The sequence below is a fragment of the Rhinolophus ferrumequinum genome, chromosome 5 (assembly GCF_004115265.2).
Source record: "Rhinolophus ferrumequinum isolate MPI-CBG mRhiFer1 chromosome 5, mRhiFer1_v1.p, whole genome shotgun sequence".
Classification (NCBI taxonomy): Eukaryota; Metazoa; Chordata; class Mammalia; order Chiroptera; family Rhinolophidae; genus Rhinolophus; species Rhinolophus ferrumequinum.
In genome coordinates, this window is record NC_046288.1 from 14,223,003 (window position 1) to 14,248,408 (window position 25,406).

Genomic DNA, 25,406 nt, shown 5'->3' on the forward strand with positions numbered 1-25,406 from the left:
CATGCCTCAAAGCCTACTGAAATTATTCAAATTAGCCAATCCTAACCCTGCTTACCCTGCCTCACCCATTCCTTCCCACAGAAACCACAAAAAAGGCTCTTGCCCACATTTTCACCCTACTTCCCCTGCCTCCTGACCAAGCCTGGTACTTCCTCACGTGGCCCTGGTGCTACACCATGCATCTTGTTTCTAGGGATCTGTGCATATAATAAACTTCTTTCTTCATGGCATTTCCATATCCGGGTGTCACCATAACTGATTAAAACAAATTCCAGGTTGTACACTTAAAACCTTCACACTCACTAGGATGGCAATAATCAAAAAGACTGATAATAACAAGTGTCAGAGAGGATGTGGAGAAATTGTCATCTCATACACTGCTGGGTATGTAACATATAAAACAGTGCAGCCACTTAGGAACAAAGGTTGGTAGTTTCTCAAATGGTTAAATATTTCTGCCCACATGTTTATAGCATAAGACCCATCATATTACCATCCCATTGCTATTAAATTAAGCCTCATAGTCTACCATGTAGAGTCCACACAAGAAAAATTACAGAAATTCAAGTGCTTGCCATTCACAATGACAATGACATTAAAGGAAAAGACATAATCAGCTACAAATTCATTATTTTGAGTAGACACATTCTAAACCAAACATGCTAGTGGTGGTTAACTTTGCAATCTAGTCAAAATGGTGAGAAATAATCATTAAATTGCCTAAATAAACAAATTACATTTTCATATACAATATTTACCATTGTAGTAAAAAATAAGTAACTCTATACCTTCTTCTCCTTAGACTTCTGTGCAGTATAAGTGACATTCTCATTTTGGTGAACAAACTCTTGCGCTACAACTGTTTTTACAGGGTCTCCTTCAAGAACACAGTTTAGAAATTGCACTGTGTGTTCTAATGAATAGCTGTAGAGAGTTTAAGTACAAATATAATGTCAATAAATGAAAATTAAAGTTATGTGGAAACAACATAAGCAATCCTTCAAACATTTTAGAAGAATATAAAAATTGGCTCACATTTAAATTTTAAACATTGAAATTAAATGCGCACTGGTTATCTCAGACTCAAGAATGACCAGAGGGAAACTGTCAAGTAATAGGCTCTCAAAAACTAATTTTAAAAAAGAATACCAAAAGGTAACATATTGAAAATTAATTCATTTTCTGATCTTTTATTCCAGGTAGATTATCCATAACAAATCTTTGTTTCATCTTATCACCTATATTTCTTAAGTCCTTTATCGGATTCATATATGGTTTCAGTTTCCTTCAAATATCAAACACAGACAACAGATCTTTAAACAGACATTTTTTATTTTGTCAAATGTCACTTTTTACTTATACCATGAGGTTTTAGTCAAAGAAACTAAACAAGGATACAGAAAGGAAAATATAAAACACTATCCCACTCTCACTTCTACATTATTTAGGCATGTTTTCATGGTGATACTATATTATCTGCAGTATGAAATTCTACAAATTGACAGATTATCAAAACACTCATGTTCTAATATCTGAAGAAATTCATTCCAAAACAAATTATAAATGATTTTATACTGCTCATTATTTCAGACTATTTATGCCTCTGATTTCTTCCAATGGCCAGAAAATGAAGAACTGACCACTAAGGAATACTTTTGAAAATGTGATAACTAGTTATCTAAAATAATGTGATATTTTGCCATTTTTCCAATTATTAAAGATAACCCTCGAAGAACCACCATTTGAAACTACCAGTTCCACTTTAGCCCTCTCATCTTCCTGTCAGATACGCTTCAACATACAGGGTTTTCTAAGGGCTGGAAACTACCATCCTACCCGCATCCTAACGGCATCCTAACTAGCCGTTAAAAATCACCCAGCTTATCCACTCCTGGGGTTGGAAACCAGTCTCCATCACTGGTGTTGCTCGAGGGGCACAGCGCTAGAAGACTATATACCTCAGGCATATATTGCAGTAACTGAAACCATCTACCCTTCTTACCAGGATGAAGCTGAAGCTACTGCTAACTAAGAAAATGACCCATCTGTTGGCCGACAAAAAGAGGCAATCAACCACTTACTTATGCTGAGGGGCCTGGCTGACCAATCATACCGGGCATTCCCAGGAAGAACTCACTCAGTCCCCTTACCTTGTTTAGGGAACCCCAACTGAGCTGTCTTACATCGGGCCATCTTGCCCCAGGTCCCCAAAGAAGAGAGTTCCCAGCATCCACCCCTAACCCCCAGACCCTTGTGAGATTTTAACACATAACTCTAAGAAAACAGCAAGTTACGTAGCAAAAAATAAACAGGGAAATTGTGGATTGGAACAATACCATTAAAAACTTGATTTAAGTGACATATTTAGAATTCTGCAGAGAATATTATTTTTTCAAAAGCACTTTCATGTAATATTTATAAAAACTAATCATATTAAACCACAAAGAAAATCTCAAATTCCAAAAAAGTATAATTCTTCCTGGCTACATTCTCATACCCCAAAATACAACAACAAAAAATAAGTAATAACCCGCCCTCTACCACCATCATTAAAGCCATCAAGCCACTTACAAAATTAAAAACTCTTGGATAAATGAGAAGATCAAACTGAATTAGAAAATAATGAAAATGAAAGTACTGTATAACAAAATCAAAACATTATACAGAGAAAAGGTCATACCCTTAAAAGAATTTGTTATTAAAGACTAAAAGAAAACAAACTAACCAAAGAGTTGAAAACATATCAATAAATTTTAAGAGAAAGGAACCATCAAAAATAAAAGGGACAATCCTTTTTGCGCACACAATTAGAAAACGCCGGCTATAAAATTAGGCAGAATTAATGGGGTCGGGGGGAACTATTAGAGACTGCCTCAGAATTTAAAAAGGCCTTCTCCCCTAAGCTAACATTAAACTATGTAAAAGGATTTAGATAAATAGTTCAACCTATGATGTCATTTAGGGGTCAACCCAATTCTTTGAGGTATTAAAAATGGCTGTCCTTACTTTAAAAGGGGAAGATCATTTGGAACTTACATAGACAAATATAAATTGTAAATGCCTCCAGGATAAAATTTGAATCCATTGTTCCTTTATAAACTAGTGAGTTTTTCTCATGGCTAAACCATCTCTGTGTCAGTGTGTGTCTACATATATGTAATGTTGTAAATGTGAGATAATTTTCTACCGCCAGATAATATTGTTAAAATTAATTTAAAGGCAAGCACTTGTAAGAATTGGGTATTCTAAAATTCTTGGAAACGTAAAGTGACTCAAGAGCTTTTCAAGTTCACATGATCTAAGATTAATCCTTAATAAATAGAAGCTAGCTTAAGTTTCTTGGTTTCAGTAAAAGAGACTTTATTTTGCCTAGGTTTTACAAAAATAAGTCCATGTTAATAATTGACTTTTATGCCTATGAAATGTTTCTAGAGGTTATAAAATGTCTTCATTAAGTCTGCCAAGCTAAAGAATGCTAATTGCTTACTTCTTAGTTTTCATTAGACATTGAGGTTTTAAGGGTTAAAAATCTCGATATATGTCGGAATAATTTTGCAGTGTTTCAGAAGGGCTTCTGGAACACCTCAAAAGATTTGAAACTGCATAGGAAGCATTGTAAAATAAATGATGAGAACATCTAGGGTATATTGTATGGGTGAACAATGGTTGTAAATTAAACAAATAGTCAGGGCTATGGGAAACCCAAGACAGCCGCTTGGTTCTTCCCTGCTCCCTGGCTCCCCATTTTTTAGGTTTTGCATTCCTTCATGCATCACAGTGCATTTAAGCTGGACTTACATGCACTGGAAGCTGACATTATTGAAAGGAGACATCTTACACTATTGCCAAAGTTTGATAGAGTCACTTCAAGAAAATGCCAAGTTGGTAACTACTTCCTTTCACAGCCAACACCCAGGAGACGAAGACTTTAAAGGCCATTGACTACCACCTGGCGATTTTGTTTATTGGAAAGGACATCAAATAAATTTAAGACATTCTCCAGCCTCAATGGAAGGGACTTTCTCAGCACCTAACTGTGAAAGGACATTTAACCCTGTGTACAGATATCAAAGTCTCCTCGAAGACAAGAAGCCGGCCACACGAGAGACCGACAGCTATCCCAAGGGATTGACAAGGACTGTATACCTATGAATTGATATTGAACTCAGAATCCATTTTTGATTGTCTTTACCTATCTGCTAATGATATTAGTCATCATAATAGTTATATTTGTTCTTTGGGTTTTTCTATATCGTCCAACTGTTTATGATTACTGAACATGTATAAGATAACTATTCACAGTCTTTTATGGTTTATGTAAATGTTATACTAGATGCCAAATAAAGAAAAATGAGACAGAAAGCAAAACTCAGATCATGATAGTTTATAGCACAGGAATGATCCAGAGTGTTTATTCCCAGTGAAGTTCATAAGATCTGACTGCCTTCCACTCACCCATGTAATGCTCTTCCCATTTTGGGAAAATTCGGCCTCAACTTAGATCCTATGTTTACAAAATGCCCCATCTCCAATGGTCAACAAGACAATATAAACACTGAGACTTCCTAGGAAAAAGCATTCCTAGAGCCTTCCTAGTGCTATGAGACCACACTATCCGATCAAAAGGTTGGTTATCGATGCATCCTTTGGATTGATTTATGACCAAAACAGGGAACTGTGGATGAAAAAAGGGGATCTATGGAAAGTAACTTCACAGGGTGATCTGATCATAAATTCCTAACTGGGAAGGTCATGGTAAGTAATCAGATCCCAGGCACATACCCTTTTAGTAAAAGGTTTAGCTTTGCCTTAAGCAAGCTCTGTCCATTGTTTCTGTGCATCTAGGTTAACACACTTTTGAAATAAACCATAACCACCCTCAAGAAAGCCCATATCTTGCTATCCTACAATCCAATCCCCGCCTTTCTTTTTCCCCACCTCCACGTACTCTCTTCCTTAAGTTCCCTCCTTAGTTTCAAATACATAAAAGAAGCTGCAAAACTGTTACTTTCTGGAGCATTTGAGATCTTGCTCCCAGAATATCTCATCAGTTTGGCTAAAATAAACTCTTAACAAAAATTCAAAAATAAATATAAATAAAAAGGAATCATAAAAAATAAAAGCAAAAATAAATGATCAGAGATCATAAAATAGACTCTGATCAATAAACCAAGAGCTTGCTCTTTAAAAGGACCAATCTGATAAAGAGCAAAAACTGAAAATGGAGAAAAGACTATTAGGAAAGGAAAAAGGAATATGACCAATTACAAAATAATGTTTTCAACTACAAAAGAGTATTATGCAACTTAACAATAATAAACCTGAAAACCAAGGTAAAACTGATGATTTTCTAGAAGACAAACTACCAGAAAAGACTGAAAAAAATCAAACATCTGAATAAAGCAATAACCTTATAAAGATAGTAAAAGGTTCTCAAGGCCTTTTCCCTGAAAAGGTACAATCCCAGAACCTTGCAGGTACTAACTTATTTTAACTTTCCAGAACATAGAGAAAAACAACAGTCTTGCTAGGTTATTCTATTAAGCCTAAAATCAAATAAAACCCTGAAACCAAAATCTGACCAAGATAGTACAGGAAGAGTAATCGCATTTAATTACTGTTGCAAAAATTCTGAAATCAATTCCTACATTGCACTAAAAGAAAAAAAACAAAACTAAAAATCTAAAGGTAAAGTAGATTTTATTCCAAAAATCTATTATTGTGATTGACATGAAATATACTAATAAACTGAAGAAAAGATCTATATAGAGTTTCAAAAGATTCTAAAAAGGTATCTATTTAAAACAACTCTTGCTAAAATAGTAATTTAAGAAATATATGAGATCGAAAGTATGTATTATTCAAACCAGAAGCATTCCTAATATATCAAACATCTAAACATACTATAACACTAAAATAATTAAAACAATATGGTGGAAAGCCAGACCCAAACAAATAGTTCAGTGGAATCGAAGAGTCTTTAAAAGAAAATGTACATTTAGCAATGTAGTAATTAGTGGTATATTTAATATCAGTGGATAAGTATGATCTGTTCACCCAGTTAATCACTTGGAAAAACAATTAAGTTGAAATCTCTAGTTCATACCATACACATAAAAATGCTAGATAAATTAAAATATTTTATCAATTAAAAAACTGAAGAAAATATTTTTATAAGATTGGTATAGGACAGAATTCCTAAAAAAACCGTAAAACTCAGAAACAATAAAGGAAAAGATTTTCTGATAAAACATAAGAAGTAAAACAAGTATATGACCAAAGAGACTATACTGGGTTAATAGATAAATATCATAGCAGGAAAGATAATTATAATCTGTAACAGACAAAGATTACTATACATAATATATAAAGAGCTCTCACAAATCTAGAAAGAAATATAAACAACCAAAAGGAAAACAGGAAAAAAGTAACTAAGTAATTAATAGAAAAAGAAATGAATGAAAAAATAATTCAACCTAGTAATCAGGAAAATAAAAATTTAAACAACAATGAAATATTTTTCCCATCAGATTGGCAGACATTTTTAAGAGTATTTTTTTAATTTTTAAAAATTTATTTTTTTAATTACCATTGACATACAAAAGATTCTTATTATCCAGGGCAGGTTACATCATCAGTGCATGTAACTAGTAGAGAAAGCATTTATCAAAGGACATTTGGCATTAGCAATAAAATTTTAAATGCACGCACTCTGAACCAGCAATTTCACTTTTAGGAGCTAGTCTACAATAGTATTTACCCATGTACCCAAAATTGTATGTTCAACGATGCTCGGTACAACAGAGTTTCCAATTTTTCTCATAGTCAAAAAGTTCCTAAATAGAAGCACATTTAAATAAATGACAGTAATTTAAGAAATCACTTTAAGAATACCATGGAATACTCTGTAGATTTTTAAAAGAAAAGAGCAGATCACTAAGTATGGATAGGAAAAATAAATACCAGCAAAACTACAAAACAGTACATAAAACATGACCTCTTTTTTAGTGAAATATATATTTGTATGCAGATACAAAAACAAAGAGGTACACGTGTATGTACACACATTAGTATGTACAACTGCTATGAGAAAAAAATGGAAGCATATGAACCAATTGCCAGAAACTGCTTACTTTCTACATTATGCACATTGCATTAACTAGTTTATAATAATATATCTATATTATTTTTGTTATCAGAAAAATATTAAAATGTATGGCATAGTGTGACAGCACAGTAGAAACTACAATCGTTCTAGCACTCACTTGTGGTCCTTGAAAATGTCCACCAGAAAATTTTGGTTAATGGCTGGAAATATCTTAAAGAGCTGCTTCTCCTTTAGTTTAATGGCACAATCTTTTTCAAACATAAGGGGCTCTCTTTTCTAAAAAAAAATGATAAAAGTCATCCTTAAAAATTGAATTTATAATATTATGTTGATCCAAAAGCATGGTTATTTTGTTGCAAAAAGACTAATAATTTAAAAGCAATCACGGACTTTCTTCACTGATTAAAGGCTAAAATTAGTAATATAAGTATTTTGTACTATTTATTTATATCCCATTTTTACAAAGTATTTGAAGCTGTTCATAAATATATACACATACACACACAATCACATATATACAGATATAAGTGTGTATGTGTATATAAATATATACATACATACTCACATATACACACCAACACATTCAATTTATATTATATAAAAAAGGATGAAGAGATATATATTTGAATAAATAAACAGGATATAAATAAATGAAGAAGTCAGAGAATAGAAAAAATAAAGGTAAGAATACAGGATATAAAGCTAGCAAGTAAAATTAGTATATAAATGCATGCCACAAAATCCTGTATAATTGCTAAAGGTGGGCCACAAATTCAGTTCTGACCTTCTTAGTGGCCAAAGCAAAGGGGGAAACAAAGATTCTCAGTGTCCATAAAATAAAAACAAACCAGTTGCTCAGGAGAAGTACAGCTTTTTCTGGTACTGAGACCTGAGAGAAATTTCTCCCATGGGTCCTCATAAAAGGGACACTGTGTGATGCTGTGAACAACGTCCTCAAAAACATATTCTCCTCAATGGGCAGAAACTACAATGTACAAATAAGTTGCAAATTCAGGTTGACAGAAAATCTTAAAATTCACAATTTTTTAAAATTTCAAACATATTTACTTCAAAATAACCGTATGAGAATTGTTACTAATTGTTATTTTTTCACAAGTCATATTTGGAGCTGTTCAAATTGCCAAACCAAAAGAACTTTTATAAAATGTGCTATTTTAATTCTAACCTAGGGTTATGGTAAACATTCTGATAGTGATTTCTAACTCTAAGACAATTTGCTGACATTGTGATATAACTAAATAATACTTTTGTTTGCTACAAAGATCCTAATGTCTGAAAAATAACTTCCTATCACATTTCAAAGGTGACTCTGAAAATTCATAAAAATAAAAATTATATAAATCTAGGACAATCCTAGAATAGTTACTGGTTTTGAACCCTAACCATATTTAGGCCATTTAGAACACCAACTAACAATAAAAGAGGAACCACTAGGGGTGACCACCTGACCACTAAAAGAGACTCGTTCAACACATTACACATTATAAAAGTGATAGACATAGCCACCTCAAGAATTAAAAATATTTCATGTTTTATTTAAAATATGCATTACGATCTGAACTTACAAAAAAATTCAGCGATCAGATTTACTAGCAAACTACCAGGTTATAGAATTTCTAAATTTCAAATTCAAAAAACTGAAAACTTACGACCTTAATCATCTTAAAATTAATTATTTTATTCATGCATTATGCCTAAAGCTTATTTTAATATTCTTTGCTTTAAAAAAACACAAAGTATTTTTCTCCTTTGGGGACAGAGCGAGGAGAAAGCATAAAGAAATTCTCTTACTGAGGGTCTGCCTAAGGGGGAATCCTTGGGACTAAAAAAATACAGTTTCTATTACCCAACCCATAGAAAAACAAGCAAAATCACTGACAGAAAAAAAAGTGCATTAAGTTGGGAAGTCAAAGATGCTCATTTGTTTACTAATTTACTGAGAGATTAACAGGCAGGTTAGAATTATAAAGATAAGTTTCAGTAGTGGAAAATGGCATTTCAACAAAAATGTCACATCGTTTGGGCATAAGTTCTAGGCTTTCCCAATTTTTTTAAGAAAATCCATTTTTCCAATTTGTTATATATATAAAGAGGATGTTTGAAATACTAATTATAAGATCCTACTGAAGAGATTGTTCCTTGAATTATACAGAGGGTGCCAAAAAAATGTATACACATTTTAAGAAAGGAGAGCTGTATTAAAATTGTAATACTCAATATATACCGATAACAAAAGATGCATACAAGTCACGTTTGACTTGTGCAATTATAAGAGGTGCTCAAAGTGGTTACCATCAGCATCCAGACACTTCTGATTACGGCGAACTACTGCTTGAGCAACATTGACCAAGGTGTTCACTTGTGTACATTTTTTTTTGGCACCCCTGGTATAAACATGCAAAGATGGGAATGGTAGCATAGTTCCAATTTAACCAGAAAATAAATATGAAGGTGGAGGAATCCCATCATTGCCCTTATGCCCCAATTCTACATATTTCAGCCAAATATAAAGGTGTCCCTTTGAGCAGACAAATGAGTAAAAAAGAAAGTAAAAATGTCTTGCTAAGAGTTATTTTTTTACTTGAGAATTGGACTAAATAACCTTTAAAGTTTTTTCTCCTTATTAATTTTAAATTCTGTAATACAACTTTTCAGAATTTCAAAAAAGGCTAAGAAGAAATGCAAAAGAAATCAAATTCACTATGGCTTCATATAATTAGATATATTGAATAATGAACAAAAATAGATAAAGTTCAAAGTAAAGTTTCTGTTTCAACTTGTTTAATTGAAAAGTTAGATAAGAGTATTTAATTTTTAAATTCAAATTGTTAAATTTCTAAAATTTTTTCCAAAAAAATTTTGTTTCAAAGATGGATACTTCTTTAATAACAACAGACATTCTTATTGCTAATTTATGAATGAAATTATCTTTAAATGAAAGATTTTCATGTTTCTAGAATTTGAAAATTACATAAATGTTAAAAGCTAAGAAATATGCAGCTCGATCACCTGAAAAACTAAATCTAAAACAACAGACTGGTTTACCGTTATAGAATATCAACTAATTTCCAGAAGCAAAAACCTCCAATTTAAACTGTGTTTAAAACATTTTTCAATTTTAACATTAAGTTAATCAGGTTAAAAGAAGATTCTAGACTAGGAAATATATAATCAAATGCAAATCACAAAGTAAACATACACGATCAACCTCGAGTCAGAGACAAAGGCTTAATATTTATACTAACTCATACCAAATCGTGTTTTTCCTGTAAGGCAATTTCTTCTGACATTATTTCTCTGAGTGAAACTTTTTTAGTTTGAGTATTCCAATGATCGATTTCAGATGCTGCTAAAGTCTTCAGTAATTTTTTGCCTGTTCTCTGAGATGATTTTTGTTCAGTATTATCAAGACCAATATGCCCAAGCAGGGAAGGATCTACAAAAGCAGTATAAATAGTGTCAGACCCTCAACAAAAAATGTACAAATTCAGTATTATACACTCTCTTACATCTACTTCAGAAAAACCCAATATGGTTTTTCACTTTTAACTTATAATGCACCTCTCAAGTTTCAAAATACATCTTTACATAAGTGCAAGCAAGAAATGACATGCAAATGTAAGAATATTTCAAATGAGCAATGATCTGGGTATCATGGTAAATCAACTCAATTCTTCCCCCTCTTTTTCATATCACATCGACACACAGAAAATAGTGACACACGTATACACCAGTAAACAAAGAAGTGGCAGCCAGCTGGAAGTGACCACCTAGAGCAGCTCTGGTCAGCTCTGCCCAGCCACTCCAAGGACTGAAAGGATCAGTATTTTGGCAAACCCACTGGAGGCACACAATAAAAAGTGAGCAAATGATATTCAACATAAGGAACTGAACATTCTAAGAAGTTCACAATAACAGGATTTAATGTGCGACATATCTCTAAGGGATATCAACACATTCTGATACATCCCTTTGCTTTTCTAGAGAGAAGGGGGGGAAAAAACCAACCAGCAGATACTATCATTCACCTAACTCCCATACCCTTGGGTATGTCCAGCTCTCAAACACCTTTAGCTCTCGAAGCTACCTTGGGAGCACAGGTCTGAACTAAAGCACTTCCCAAGAATCTTCAACCTGCAGTCCCAGTGTGGAGTAAAGAAAACAAGTGTATGTAGGAATTCATGCACAAAAGGAAGGCCCTTATGAACAGGTCTGCCAACCTGCACTCATCACTGAGGACAATATTATCTAAGAGAAGTCTTCTGGAATCAAATATTTTCAATTTGGCAGATGTACCAAAAAAGCAGGCTGACTTTTGTGCTCTAGTAATACGAACATCAATAGAATTTTAGAATAACCAAGTTTTTTGAATCAATTTTGAATAACCAGTATTTCTTAATATTTCAGTGATGCTCTCAAACAAACACATGAACACTTGACTACTCTCAAAGCAGAACAGATTTCTTTCATTCAGAGCAAAATCTTAACAGAAAACACCTTGACTATATGTATTATATTAGCATATCTTATGTGTCCCACAGCACTCGTGAAAGCTAAATAGTATTATAGGGTATTTTTTTCTTCTATATGAAAATAAAATAAAACATATTTTTGAAAGAACTTTTATCTGCAAATCAAAATGCTTAGGCAACATATTTTGTGGGAGTGTTAGTTAGGACAAGGGTTTCAAGGTCTGGGCTGTTTTTACTAAATGCTTTCTTGCTAAATGTTAAAATGAAGCACAGTATTTTGCAGATGCAGCAGTAAATAGGATGAGTTTGACAAGAACCCAACCAGATAAGTGTACCAAGAATTCAGCATGTAATTGACCAAACAGTGCAAATGCACGCAAACAATGGCTAAGCCTCCCTTCCAGGAGAGGGAGCTTTGGATGAGAATCCCCTCTCATTTTCTTGCTGCAAGTAAATAAAACTACCTAATGACAACCACATCTCATTCTTGAATAGAACACCCCAAGGGCACCAGTTTGGTAACAGAAGAATATTTAAAATAAGTTAAAATTCATACACATACACACACGTTTCATTATCAAGACAAGATCATTACAAGTAAAAACACGTGCTTTACCTCCCATAAACTTGCCACAGGATACCTCTTCTTGTCTTTGTCTCTCCTAAACACAAATGCAGAGCTGGATTAACAAAGGATGCTTTAGAAAACAAGATTATATCATTTTTCTTTAGAAATCATCTCTCCTTGTAAAATTATTAATCGTTCTTGCTAAAATCTAAGTAAAACAAATTAGATAAATAAAATTACAAATTATGAGTACACCCACATATTTTTTCCACTTATAGAGCTCTTATGCTATTTTTTTTTTTTTTTTTTTTTTTACTGTTTTTGAAAATTAGTCACTACTGCAAGTCTTAAATTTAGGGAGTAAAAGCTATAGTATTTTTTTTTCCCTTAAAAAGATCAATATATTGAACTCGATCGATCATTAACTATATAATTTAGTCAGTCTATAAATAATCTAAAGTACTGGACAGAGGAAAAAAAATCAGTACTTTGTTAAGTGGTAAAAGTTCATTCTCAAAGACAAAATGCAATAAAACTCTTTCCTGTAACAGTATATTTTATTGAAGGAAGATGACAAAATAGACACAAAGATGCTCTTTATAAAAAAGAATCCTACCAACCATTATAGATTCTTTCCATTTCTCATGAATCACTTTGGCCAGATTCAGATCTATATGAACCACACAATCCTCAACTGTTAGAGACCCTTGTAAGGGGAAAGAAGAAAATACACTCATTACTCATTATACATTTATAGAAAACGTACTCAACTACTTTATGCATCATAATACTAACTTGTATTATTAACTACTAACCTATGTTTCTAGTTCTAAATCTCTTGGAATATTTTTGTTTATGCACTATATCATTGTTTTCACACTTCTTGGCTGACGCAATTATACAATGCTTCATATATTTAAGTTATTCATGTCCATTAGTCTAAATAAATTTAATTTAGTCATTAGTCAGACTTTTCAGTAAGTTTGTTCTAAGAAATTTATCTTGCCTTAAATGTATCTGGAATAGCACCAAAGATTCAAAAAGGTTCATCTGTGTAAAGAAGTAAGAGGTAAATACCAGAGGAAACTTGATACACACACACACACACACACACACACACACACACACGCACTCATGCACATTATGGACACAAACAAACTCTATATAAATACTCTAGTTCTTCAAATTACATTTTCAAAAATCCTCTCCAAACACGCTGTGTCAAAAACAAGGTCGGCAACACAAATTACTTTTACATTTCAGTTAACATATAAAATAACTTTAAATTGAAACAGAACTCTCTATATTCTATTCACATAAAAACACGCATATAGGTAAATTTACTTTTTCCTTACCTGAATCAATACCAACAGGGCCAAACAATTCATTGAGCTGAAAAGCCAGTTCAGGGGGTAATGCCAGTTCCAGACAGTCTATGGTCAGAGATTTGGCCATCACTGGCGTGGGATTCAACATCTCAGTTTTGTCATCTTCACTACCTCCAGCTGACAAAGTATTCCCTGCCATTAGAATATTTTCCATTTCCTGTTCATCTTCATTCATGAATTCTTCCATGTTTGGAAATTTCACATAATCTTTTGGAAGACTTTCATTTTTCTTTATTTCAAAAGAGTCAGTAAAATAAATTTCTTCATTTAATTCAAGATTTGAAGTGCTCGATACAGAGTTTAAAATATCAGGTAAGTTCAAAGAATGAATACTATCTCCAATTTCTGTGACTTCTAGATTCTTCTCAACTTCACTCACATCTTGAACAGTAGTAGGTTTTAATGTACCTGAAAAAGACTGGTTAATGTTATATAAACCTGAAAGTTCTGCCTTACTATCAGGAAGTACTTCATTAGTATTTTTCAGATCTACAGTGGCATGAGGAAACACACTTGTTATTAATCCAGGTTTTTCAGTAGTTATAGCTCTTATTTCTGCCTGCTCTGAGTTTCCCTTTTCGGAATCACTGGTAGACTGTACATTAGTGTCAGTGATAACAACTGCATGGCTAAATTCTGGCACAGAAGAATTAGAACCATCTAAAGTTCCTCTTTGGCTAATAATTTCCTTCAAATTCAATCCCAGAGAAAATGGCCCAGTTTGTGCTTCATCGTATGATTTTTGGATATTTTCAAATTCAGTATCCTCACATAATTTAGTTTCAGAATCCAACAAAAGGCTTGTGGCCCAAATAATATCTTTGTTACACCTCTCATATAAGTCTTTAAGGGCTTCTAATGAAAAGGATCCAAATAGTTTACAAAGAATGTTAAGATTTTCAGATTCATCAGCATTGGTAAGCTCACTTTCTTCAACAAATGTGCTCTTATCATACATTACCCTATATGGAATTGTTTCTTGAACATCTAATTTCGAGTTAATACTGAAATCTTTTGGTTTAAATCCATCTAATCTTCCTATTAATACTCTCATAGAATCTGAAACACTAATTTTATTCTTTTCTATTTTCCATAAGAGAGCAAAATCCTGTGGTTCAGTCTGTGTACAGATGTTTACTTCTATTCCAGGGACTTCTTTAGGCTTTCCTTCTGGAAATTCAGCTAAAGTTTGTGGTTCTACTACTCCAGGAATAGTTGGAGCACTATTGGTAAAAACAAGAGACAATGTGTGTTGTCCATGGATCTTTTCACCTGGACAAGTCTTATTCTCACAGGTCATTTCACCGGATAGCATTTCAGAACTTCCTAGAGTATAGCTACCCAACGTTTTTAGGTCTTCAGGGCTTGTGCCCCAACAGGCCTCATGTGCTGTGTATAAGGATATTTCATTCATATTGTCATTAGTTCCAAATTCTAGGTTGGGTTCATTTAAGCCAACCTTTGGCACTCTTGATCTGTGCTCTCTCTGAGCTAAAGAATCAGATGAAGGCCAGTCGCCCACAATGTTGAATGAGTTTTCAGTATTTTTATAAGAATCATAGTTACAGCTACCGAAAGATTCTGAAGCATCACACTGTGACCTGTCATCCTCTACATTTTCATGTGGAGATCCTCGTTGCTGGATATGATCTCTATTCATAGATAGACTATCACCTAATACTTTGTGTGATGGTGGGCAATTATACGTGTCACTTTGTACAGATAAAGCTTTTTCAGTTTTTCGGTTCCTTTTTGTCCTCTGACCAATAGTCTTCTCAACTGGCCAATCACCAACAAAATTTGATAGCTCATGTTGTGGGCACTTTTCCAAAGTTGATTTGCTTTTTTGTTTTCCAAAGGTGTTTTTCTTTACCACTGCTCTTTCTTCCAATATTTCGCCAGGTGAAGAGTTTTCATTTTGAAGTGGTATAGTATTTGAAAGATCACAGACTTCCTGATTATTTTCACCATAGCTATTGCTAGGTGACACTCCTTCTATAAAACTATCTGCATCAGTTTTACTATACTCTTTTTCAGATATCACTTCTACTTGTTCTTCTTTTTCACTTTTGTCTGTTACTCGTACTCTGCTTTCAGAATCAGAAAAATACATTTCTGGAACTTTCTGAATGAAAGCACTCTGAATGTTAGGATTCGTATCACTTATTTCTTTTCTTCCTTTGTTTAAATATGCATTAGGAAGACATGTGTCATTCTCAGGTAACATAGTTTCTTTGGTCACTTCAAGCTTCTTCTCTTCAATGAACTCTAACTGCTTCAAAGATGAGGATAAAACATTTTCTTCTTTTTCAGAGGTAATATCTTCATTGTCTCTTGGGCTGTAAGATTTTTTTTTAAGTATTATAAGGAAGTCTCTTAATGTTACCATTAATATTATGATTTAAATTAAAGAAGCATTTAACTGAAAGACAGGGCACTTAACATTTATTTATTCTAAAAAGTACAGGAAAAAACTACATTAAAATTATAAAAGCTAATCTTGAGCTTTCCTTAATACACTATGAATACATCCCTTCCTTTGCTGTAACTCCAACATCTAGCACTATGCTTGGCATATAGGAAGCATCAACACTTTTTTTGAATTGAATAAAAAACATGAGATTTTTCAGGTGAGGTGTTTCTTATGCATAAATATTAAAGTTAAGTTTCTAAATTTGTTTCCAGATGAGGACACTCCCTCCCTGGCTTCTTTCCTACCTATTTAAGCTTTATATATGTGAAACTAAGTATGCTTCTATACCACCTATCTGTCATTTGCTACAGAGGAAAATGCTTAAGCTTCATTTACAAAGTTAGAGTCAACTAACTTGGTATGTACAATTAAGAGAAATGAGAGAAAGGGAGGAGAGCTCTCATTAGAGATGCCGTTTATTAAATTTTTTAAAACTATCTGTGATGTTAATTTCAGACTCAGGGCACTTTTACCTAATCACTACACTTTCAACTTCAATGCCTTTTCCTTATTCAATTTGTCAACTAATCTTCCTTCCTTTCTTTCTTTATTCCAGGTACTCTCAGAGCCCCATCTCTCTCAAGAAGCCTTCCTACAAAATCACATCTAGCACTGAGTTTTCTATACGCCAAATGCTATTCTAAGTTCCTTAAAAGTGTGAATTCATAATCCTTATGAGATCCTTACGAGCAAACTATTATTATTGCCATTTTAGAAATGAAGAGATGAAGTATAGAGAGATTTTTATAAAGTTACACATTACAAAACTTTGGGATTTGAAGCCAGAAAATAGAGCTCAAGAGCCCATGCTCTTCACCACTATGCAACACTGCTCCTCAATGTAAGGGCATTTATACATTTTCTCTTCCCAACTCCCAACTCCTTTTTAATAGAGCTTCTCCATCCCTTATTGTCACAAAACACAGGAGATTCAGACCTCTCTATATATTTAAGGTTCTTCTTTACTCATTTATTACATTGTTTATATGTCCTAAATGTTTAACAGAATCAGTACTATCCTAGTATCCTAGATTGCAAATTTTCAAAAGGCTATGACTTGAATTACTTAGTAAAACTATATCATTAATAATTAAATTTTACGAGACTAGTTTGAAAGAGTATTTTTACTAATACCTAAGGAAATTAAGTGATGTGACTTATACAAAATAATGACAGAGGAGATAAGGTAACTGATAAGTACTGGAATAGCAGTAAGTTACATAATGAAGACAGGAGTATTCATAGTATAAACATGGACCCGCAAAACCCTGAGGACAATGAAAAAAATTCCCATGTCATCAGTCATATAAACTTTTACTTCTTTTGCTAATCATATACATCCTGCTTCAGGTAAGACTATATATAAGCCCTACAAGTAACAAATATCTAATCTACCTTATTTTTAAAGTTATTTGACAGAGATTTCACAAGATCCAAAATTATCACATTTTTAAAAATTAAGTTTCCAATTGAATGTTAGTACATAGAGACTTTAACCTACCTAGAACTTCTGTCCTCACAAGAATATGCACACAACTCAATACGTTCAATTTTCTCTGGAACTGAAGAACTCATGATTATTGGCACTGAAACAAAACGTTGATAGTGTTCCGACATTCTTGTTATTTTTTCTTTGCTTACCCCATGAATATTACGCCTATTTCAGGGGAGAAAAGGATAGAAGGAATATTGGTAATTAAGTTTAAAAAAAAAATCACAACATATCATGTCAAGAAAAACAATAATATATTTCTAACACAAAAAATATCAAAACTGGTTTATTTTAATTAACAATATATGCTATTTGAATCTAATTTTCATTTTATTTAGGATGACTTAAATTACCATTTTCTTAATTGTTGCATATAATCTTTTCTAAACATCTTTAGCAACTTGGGAAAAAATGAGCAGATCCTAGTAAGTTTAAGAGAAATGATTCTCAAGCTCTGAAAAAAAAAAAAAATCTCATAAGAATATGACCATTGTTTCCAGGCTTTAATTAGTTTTAAATAGCAAGTAAAAAAATCCCCCTACAAAGGCTTCTACTTATGCCAGTATGGCAGACTAGAACAAAGGGTCTTCCTGTTGCAATAAAACTGAATCCTAAGTGAATTAAAGCAAACATACATTTTAATATTTTAAGTTCAAGCAAAGAAAAAAAAATTCCTAGTACCTGAAGTCTCTGGATGTCCAAATATGAAGTTTGTTATATTTGTGCTTTTACTCATGATGGCTTATTTTTTTGTGTGTTTTTCTTCATTAGCTTACATCTAGTGGAACCTAATATATGGGAATCTTTAGGCCTTAAAGTAGGGATGCTTTCATTCATACAGCATCTGGATTTCCATCTTCCAGGAGGCCCAGTGGTATGCTTTATTCCCTCAAGGGTCCTGTCTTAATGAAAACATCTCAGTTGCAACTCTTCTATCTCAGGATGGACCAAGGCTTAGTGTCTGGATCCCAGGGTTATTATTAGCATTTGCCACCTGGCAAATTTGGCTTTCATATATACCTACCTCGATCTTGTCTGGGTTCAGATCACAGAGAAGCAAAGAGATAGAAAATATGAAAGATAGGTTAAGAGACATAGACATAGAGGACAGAGCAAAAAGGTCTAATGTCTAAAGGTCTATATGTCTGATCCACGTCCCAGAAAGAGAAAAGAGAGTAAATGGGACAGAAGCAATTTAAAGAAAAATAGCCGAGAATTTTCCAGAACTGATGAAAGAAATCACACTGATCTCAGAAGTCCAACAAATCCCAAACAAGGTAAATAATAAGAAACCTACAACTAGAAACATAGTAATGAAATTATCATTCACCAAAGATAAAGAGATGATACTAAAAGCAACCAGAAATTTAAAAAACATAAAACAAAAAACTAGTCGTCTACAATGAAACCAACTATTAGAATTATAGCTGACTTAACAAAAATGGAAGTCAGAAGAGAATCATAAACTGTCGATCTCGAATATATATAACCATCAGAAGTATCTTAAAAGAATAAGGGCAATAAAACATAGTTCAGGTATTAAACAAAAAAAAAAGTTTGACATGAAGCAGGCCTACACTGTAAAGGAAATCCTAAAAGATAAATGTTAGGCAGAAGGAAATTCCCAGATGAAAGGTCTATGATGAAAGAAAAATTAAGCACAAAGCAATAACTACATGAGTGAAAACAAACACTATCTATACATTCTGGACAATCAATCACAGCACGTAAGTTGGAAGGGAAGTTAAGCGTCAGAGTTAAAATGTTTAAAAGTCCTTGTATTTGTGAGGAGGAAAGTGAAGAAAATGGTTTACCTTTAAAGTCCACATAGCAAAAATCTTAATGTAACCATTAAAAGAATAAAAATAGTATATAATTTCCAAATTAGCAAAGAAGGAAAAAATGAGTAAGAAGATTTTCAGTCAATCAAAAAAAAATCCAAAATAAGGCATAATCGGAGACAAAAATTCAAATACATAATTTTCTGGGATAGGAAAAAAAAAATCCCCAAAAAGGTGAGATACATAGAAAGCACATAGAATTGGACAGTAAGAAACGAGACCAATTATATGCATAATCAAAATAACTGTAAAAGAACTCAGCTTATGAGTTAAAAGCCAAAGATGAATAGAATGGATTTTTTTAAAACCCAGCCATACTGGTTATAAGAGATACACCTACACATAAAGATAATGAAAGGTTGAAAGCATGAAAAAAGAAATAACACTCAAATACTAACTAAAAGGAGGCTGGTGTAGTATTAGACAAATTAGACTTTATAATAAAAATTAATATTAAGGATAAGAGAAATCACTAGACAAGGATAAAATGTTCAATTAATTAGAGTGATATAAAAATCTTAAACTTCTATGCACTTCAAAAAATATCCTCAGAATATATAAGTGAAAATAGGCAGAATTATAAGGAGAAACTGACATATTCAACACAATACAGGGAAATTTCAACACACTACCCACTTAGATTTCCTCACCTTTCTCTTAAACATTAAGCAAACATTAAAAAAAATATATAGCTACAGGAGATGTGAGCAACAGAATTAACAAGCATGATTTAATGACATTAACACAATATAACCAGTATATATTCTTATCAAACAAACATGAAACATTTCTTAAAAATCTGACAATGAACTAAGCCATAAAAAAGTCTTTAAAAATATCAGGAAATTAGTATCACACAAACTGCACAATCTTACCTACTGCGGTTAAGTTGAAAACCAGTTTTAAAAAAGATAAAGTTAAAAACCATCTGTTCAGAAATTTAAAAGCATAATTCTAAATAACCCAAGGGCTAAAGAATAAGGTTAATCATAATATAAGTTAGAAAATAAGTAATTTTAAAAAGTATTATATTAATATATTAAAGTTCTGGGAGAAGCTAACATAGTATCGCACCCAGGAAAATTATAACAACAAATTCTATTAGAAAATTACCTAAATTTTCAGGTAAAGATTTTTTTAAATAAAAGAATAAACAAAGGTATTTTTTTCTTGAAAAGCCAAGAAAGTATAATAAGAGAGAAGTAGACATGATTAAATATAAAACAAACTTACAGCAAAAAGGATCAACAAAGCAAAGAGTTGTTTATTTGAAAAGGCTAATAAAAAAGGAAGATACACATAAACATACTAGGATAAAACGGGGAAGGTAAGTATGACGCAGCAGAGATGTAAATGGTAAGAGAATACTATACTTATTAAGCATTAATAAATTTGAAAACTTTCATGTAATGGAAAAATTTCAACTAAATCTTCTCAGAAAGAAAAGAAGCAGATCCAGACAGTTTCATCAGTAAATTCTATCATTCAAACTTACATAAATTCATAAAAGAGGAAAAGAAGAAATACTTCCCAACTAATTTTATGAACCTAAAACCATGATACCAAAGCCAGGCAAGGCAGGGCAAGGAAGAAAAACTTATAGGTCAATCTCACTCATTTATACAGATAACGTATCAAAAGAATCAAAGGGATATAGTACATAGGGATATGCTACAACATGGATGAACCCTGAAACATTATGCTAAGTTAAGATTCCAGACACAAAAGGCCACATACACTATGACTCCATTTATATGCAAAGTCCAGAATACGCAAATCCATAAAGAAAAGCCGATTAGTGGCTGCCAGGGAAGGGGGGAATTGGGACTGACTTATAGCAGGTTCGGGGTTTCTTTTTAAAGTGATGGTTGCACAACATTGTGAATACATTAAAATTAGGTTGTCCTTTAGTTAGTATAGAAATTAGTTAAAATTACCAACAAGAAAGTACCCTGACCAAAATTAAGTTATGGCTATCTCTGAGGGAGTATAGAGCACAAAGGAAAACACATTGTATGTCCATGTCCTCAGTAACATTTTTATTCAAGTCAAACAATCAAATAAAGAACGGTAGGAAGGGTGGGGAGGTAGGCTGAAATACCTGGACAACCGGACATTTGGTACCTTTTTATCTATTTATAACTCCTCACTTTCTTCCAGTATTCTAAGTCACTAGGCAGCTACAATAATTTGTTCCTCCCAGTAGCACATGGTTCAGGTATGCCAAACCCTAGGGTTTGTTCTAGTTTCAGATATTGACATTATATTATTAAGTAATAAAGTACGGACTATGTAAGACAATTGGAATTTTTCTGTTAGTTAACTCAATTTTGGAACAAAAAGATACAAATTCATAAACTGAAAAAAATGGCCTATACGCAATACAAAATTTGTTATCAAATTTTAAATGGCAAAGTTGCAATCTAATCCATTTTGTTTCATTCATTATTCATAAGGGGAAAAAAATCTAGATAGACTTTCTATCACTATAATGAAATAAAAATATATGTTAGATACTCTCCAAGTTATACCTTGCAAGTTCCTTTGGTTTGAACTTCCACCATGTGTCCGGTTCCCGGAAAAGGACTTTATATTTATGTTTTTGAGACTACGTACAAAAAAGACAAAAGCATTTAAAAATAATTACTTTTATGAAATTAAATTCAGTATATCCAAATTCATAGCATGTTAAAACTAAAAGAACCTAAAAGATTATCTAATCTTGAGGAGTGTGTTAAACTTTGACCCAGCAATTAACTTTTAGAAATTTATGCTACTGATGAAATACTTACGTAAGAGTGTGAATTTATATATATACACACCAGGATACCCAGTTCACCATTATTTGTAACAGCAAAAAAATGCAAACAACTCAGTAGCTTATGGAACTAGCTAAATAAAGGAATGAGCAACCATGCAATGAAAATATATGGTAATTTTTAAAACTGTATATAGATTAATGAAAAAATAACCTTAATATAAATTGCTAAGAAAGTAAGATACAGAATTTTCAGCTGGGTAAAAAGGAATTACACATTTGCACATGTATAGAAATCTTCTGGAAATATTCTCAAAAACACTATTAGAAGTATCTACCTCAAGGGAGAAATATTTTAGGACATCATTTTTAGGGTTTGACATTTTTATGCGTGACTTTTATAATTTTAAAGCTATTTTAAATAATATCTCATTTTATTTCTCAAAACTCTAATATGACTATAATCTAAAAAGCCAAGCCCTAGACTTATGCACTAGATTCATCTCCTCTCCATTTCAAGGATAATTTCAGCAATTTTCCCCTTTCTGAGGCATCATTAATTTTTCCCTCCCTCCTGAATCAATCCCATCACATTCAGTTCCTTCTCCCATCTTACTCTTAACCCCACTTCCCCTGCCAGCTATCTCTCCATTTTCCTGTCCCCCTTTGTAGAAAAAAATGTCTCAAAATAATTATATTCTGTGTCTAATTCCTCTCCTTCTAGCCCCTCTTAAACCCACTCGCAATGGCTACTCCACTGAAACTGGGCATCAAAACCATGAATTACTTCCACATTGAAAAAAATGCTGTGGTTAATTCTGTACTCTTTTACTTGACTTTCAGCTGCATCTATCACATTTCATCATCTCTTCTTACACTTTTCATTGCACACTATTGCTCTTCCTCCTATCCCACTGAGCGGGTGTTCACAGTCTTTTTTGCTGGTCCCTCTTTTTCACCTAGACCTCTTCTCACAGTGGGATGAATGCCCCAGACTTAGTCCTTGGTCCTCTACTCGTGATCTACACTCACTTCCTCAGTTGCACTCCATTCGCTGGCATCAGATATTATATCATCCATATGGTAATGACTCTCTAACTGTATCATTAGCCCAAAAGTCACTCTTGAACTCCAAACTCGTAGATCCAACTACTCAGTCCAACTACCTATGTTTGAATTTAACATAGTCAAACCTAAACTTTTTGAAATCCATTATCCTACAACCACCCCAAATCCCATCACATGACTGTTTTTGGAGACAGGGCCTGTAGGGAGGTAAATGAGGTCATAATGGTGGGGCCCTGATCTGATAGGATTAGTGTCTTATAAGAAGAGACCCCAGAGAACTCACTCTATACTATGTGAGAACACAGCAAGAAGGTGGCCATTTGGAAGCCAGGAAGAGAACTCTCACCAGAAACCAACCCCAACGGAACTTAACCTGGGACTTCTAATCTCCAGAACTGGGAGAAAATAAATTTCAGACATGTAAGCCAATCTGTGGTATTTTGTTATGGCAGCCTGAGCTGATCAATACAACTTCCATGTCACTCAAGGTAAAATCCAAAGTACTTAAGTGATCTATGAGCCAGCGCATAATCTGCCCTACCATCTTCCCAACCACCGTCACAGCTCTGACCTCACCTCCTACTACTGATCCTCTCAGTTTTATGACAAGATGCCAAAAGTGGTCACTGCTACCTTCTGTCATTAATGACAGAAAAACCCAAACGTCAACCCAGGAAAAGTAGGAAGTTACATAACACCCAGTAATGAGCGTATTCACGTCCATCTCCTCACCTCAGCACCAAATTTCATACAAATGATTCCAGGCCTAGCAACAGCCTGGTCTCTAATTACCTAACAGGTGTCATGCAGTTCTTAGGATCTATTAACTATAAATGCACACACAGGATAAAAAAAAGGGAGAGAGAGACTATGAATTTAAAGACCTTTTCGATTCCTACATCAATAGGCAAATCTTAACATGTTATATTAACTGAGAGGATTCTGACTTATATCAAGTTCTATGCTAGCCCACAGGGAAGAGATACATATTTAAAGCAAAGTGACAGTTTTGTCAGTTGCCACTAAGCGTACTTGACTGCTCCTTATTGATCCCCAACTCACTACCTAGCTACTTTTGTAAATGATAGTCAAGATAGGAATAGTTATCTCCAATCTATTCCACTCCCCCACAACTTTCTTTATCTCTCTACCAAAGAAGCAAAAGGTGATCTTCCTTCTCCACAGTAATTCCTGTTATCTGAAAAATGAGTTTGGCACTCTATGACAAGCAGGAGTCCTTTATACTTCTAAGTAGAGTTGGGAAGAGCCAAGGAATCAATGCTGAAAAAACAGCTTTATACGTAAGAAAAAAGGGAAAGAAAAACATAGAAGTCCAAAGGCTAAATGAAAAATCACAAACATAACAATGTGGGGTTTTCTTTGTTCTGTAAGCAGGAAAACAAAGTGTTAAAGAACTTTGTAAGATGACAGTAGGAAGCTAAGGAAAACCTACAAAGAAGTCAGTAAGGTTAATGGGGAAAGCGTGTCCCTGTGGCGACTATATTAGTCTAGAAATTAGGAACTCTTCAAGGCCAGAAAGCAAACCAAATTTCAGTTCCCAATACACTAAAAACGAGTCTTTTTGTTTCCTCTACTCCCCTGTACAAAAGTAAAATCTCCTTTGTTTTCAAAGGACACATAATTTTCTTCAGAAAGGTGAGGAATCAGACCTTCAAAATAGCACAAAAGCATTAGGCACAGCAAAGGAGATGTGTTGGCTAGATGTATTGAAGACATAAAAGAGGAAATACTATTAATTCACTAAAGAAGCATAAATTGAGCTTTCATCTGCTGGCCATGTGCTAATCTTGAGGGAATAAACCAAACAATACCCCATACTCACAAAAGCTCCATTCATCAATTTACTCAAGGAAAATATATTTACTATATGCCAACCATAGTGCTACACCCTGAAGATTCAATGATGAATAAAACAATGATCCTACCCTCACGAATATATAGAGGGTGCCAAAAAAATGTATACACATTTTAAGAAAGGAAAAAACTGTATTAAAATTGTAATACTCAACATATACCTATAACAAAAGATGAATACAAGTCATGCGTATACATTTTTTTTGGCACCCCCGGTAGATGACCTAGAGCCAAATGTAGCCCATCAGCCAGTATTTGTACAGCCTAGAAGCTAAGAATAGTTTATATACCTTTAAAGTTTTATTTTAAAAGGAAAAAAAAAAGGATATGCAATATACTGTA

At 33.3% G+C, this 25,406-nt stretch overlaps 1 protein-coding gene across 6 annotated transcripts in view; it reads right to left on the bottom strand.

Moving 5' to 3' along the window:
• Window positions 1-25,406, bottom strand: part of N4BP2 (NEDD4 binding protein 2) — a 72,331-nt gene that overhangs the window by 15,301 nt on the left and 31,624 nt on the right. For 4 of the 6 annotated variants that reach the window (XM_033106335.1, XM_033106334.1, XM_033106337.1 and 1 more), the window contains 8 exons: window positions 21,895-21,971; window positions 17,532-17,687; window positions 13,525-15,896; window positions 12,790-12,875; window positions 12,218-12,263; window positions 10,381-10,565; window positions 7,266-7,384; window positions 789-924 (listed from right to left, as the gene is read on the bottom strand). In XM_033106335.1, the coding sequence (XP_032962226.1) occupies window positions 789-924; window positions 7,266-7,384; window positions 10,381-10,565; window positions 12,218-12,263; window positions 12,790-12,875; window positions 13,525-15,896; window positions 17,532-17,687; window positions 21,895-21,971 (3,177 nt within the window). Of the gene's footprint in view, window positions 1-788; window positions 925-7,265; window positions 7,385-7,956; window positions 8,094-10,380; window positions 10,566-12,217; window positions 12,264-12,789; window positions 12,876-13,524; window positions 15,897-17,531; window positions 17,688-21,894; window positions 21,972-25,406 lie in introns of those variants that run through there. The other 2 variants (XM_033106339.1, XM_033106338.1) reach the window with 2 other exon arrangements.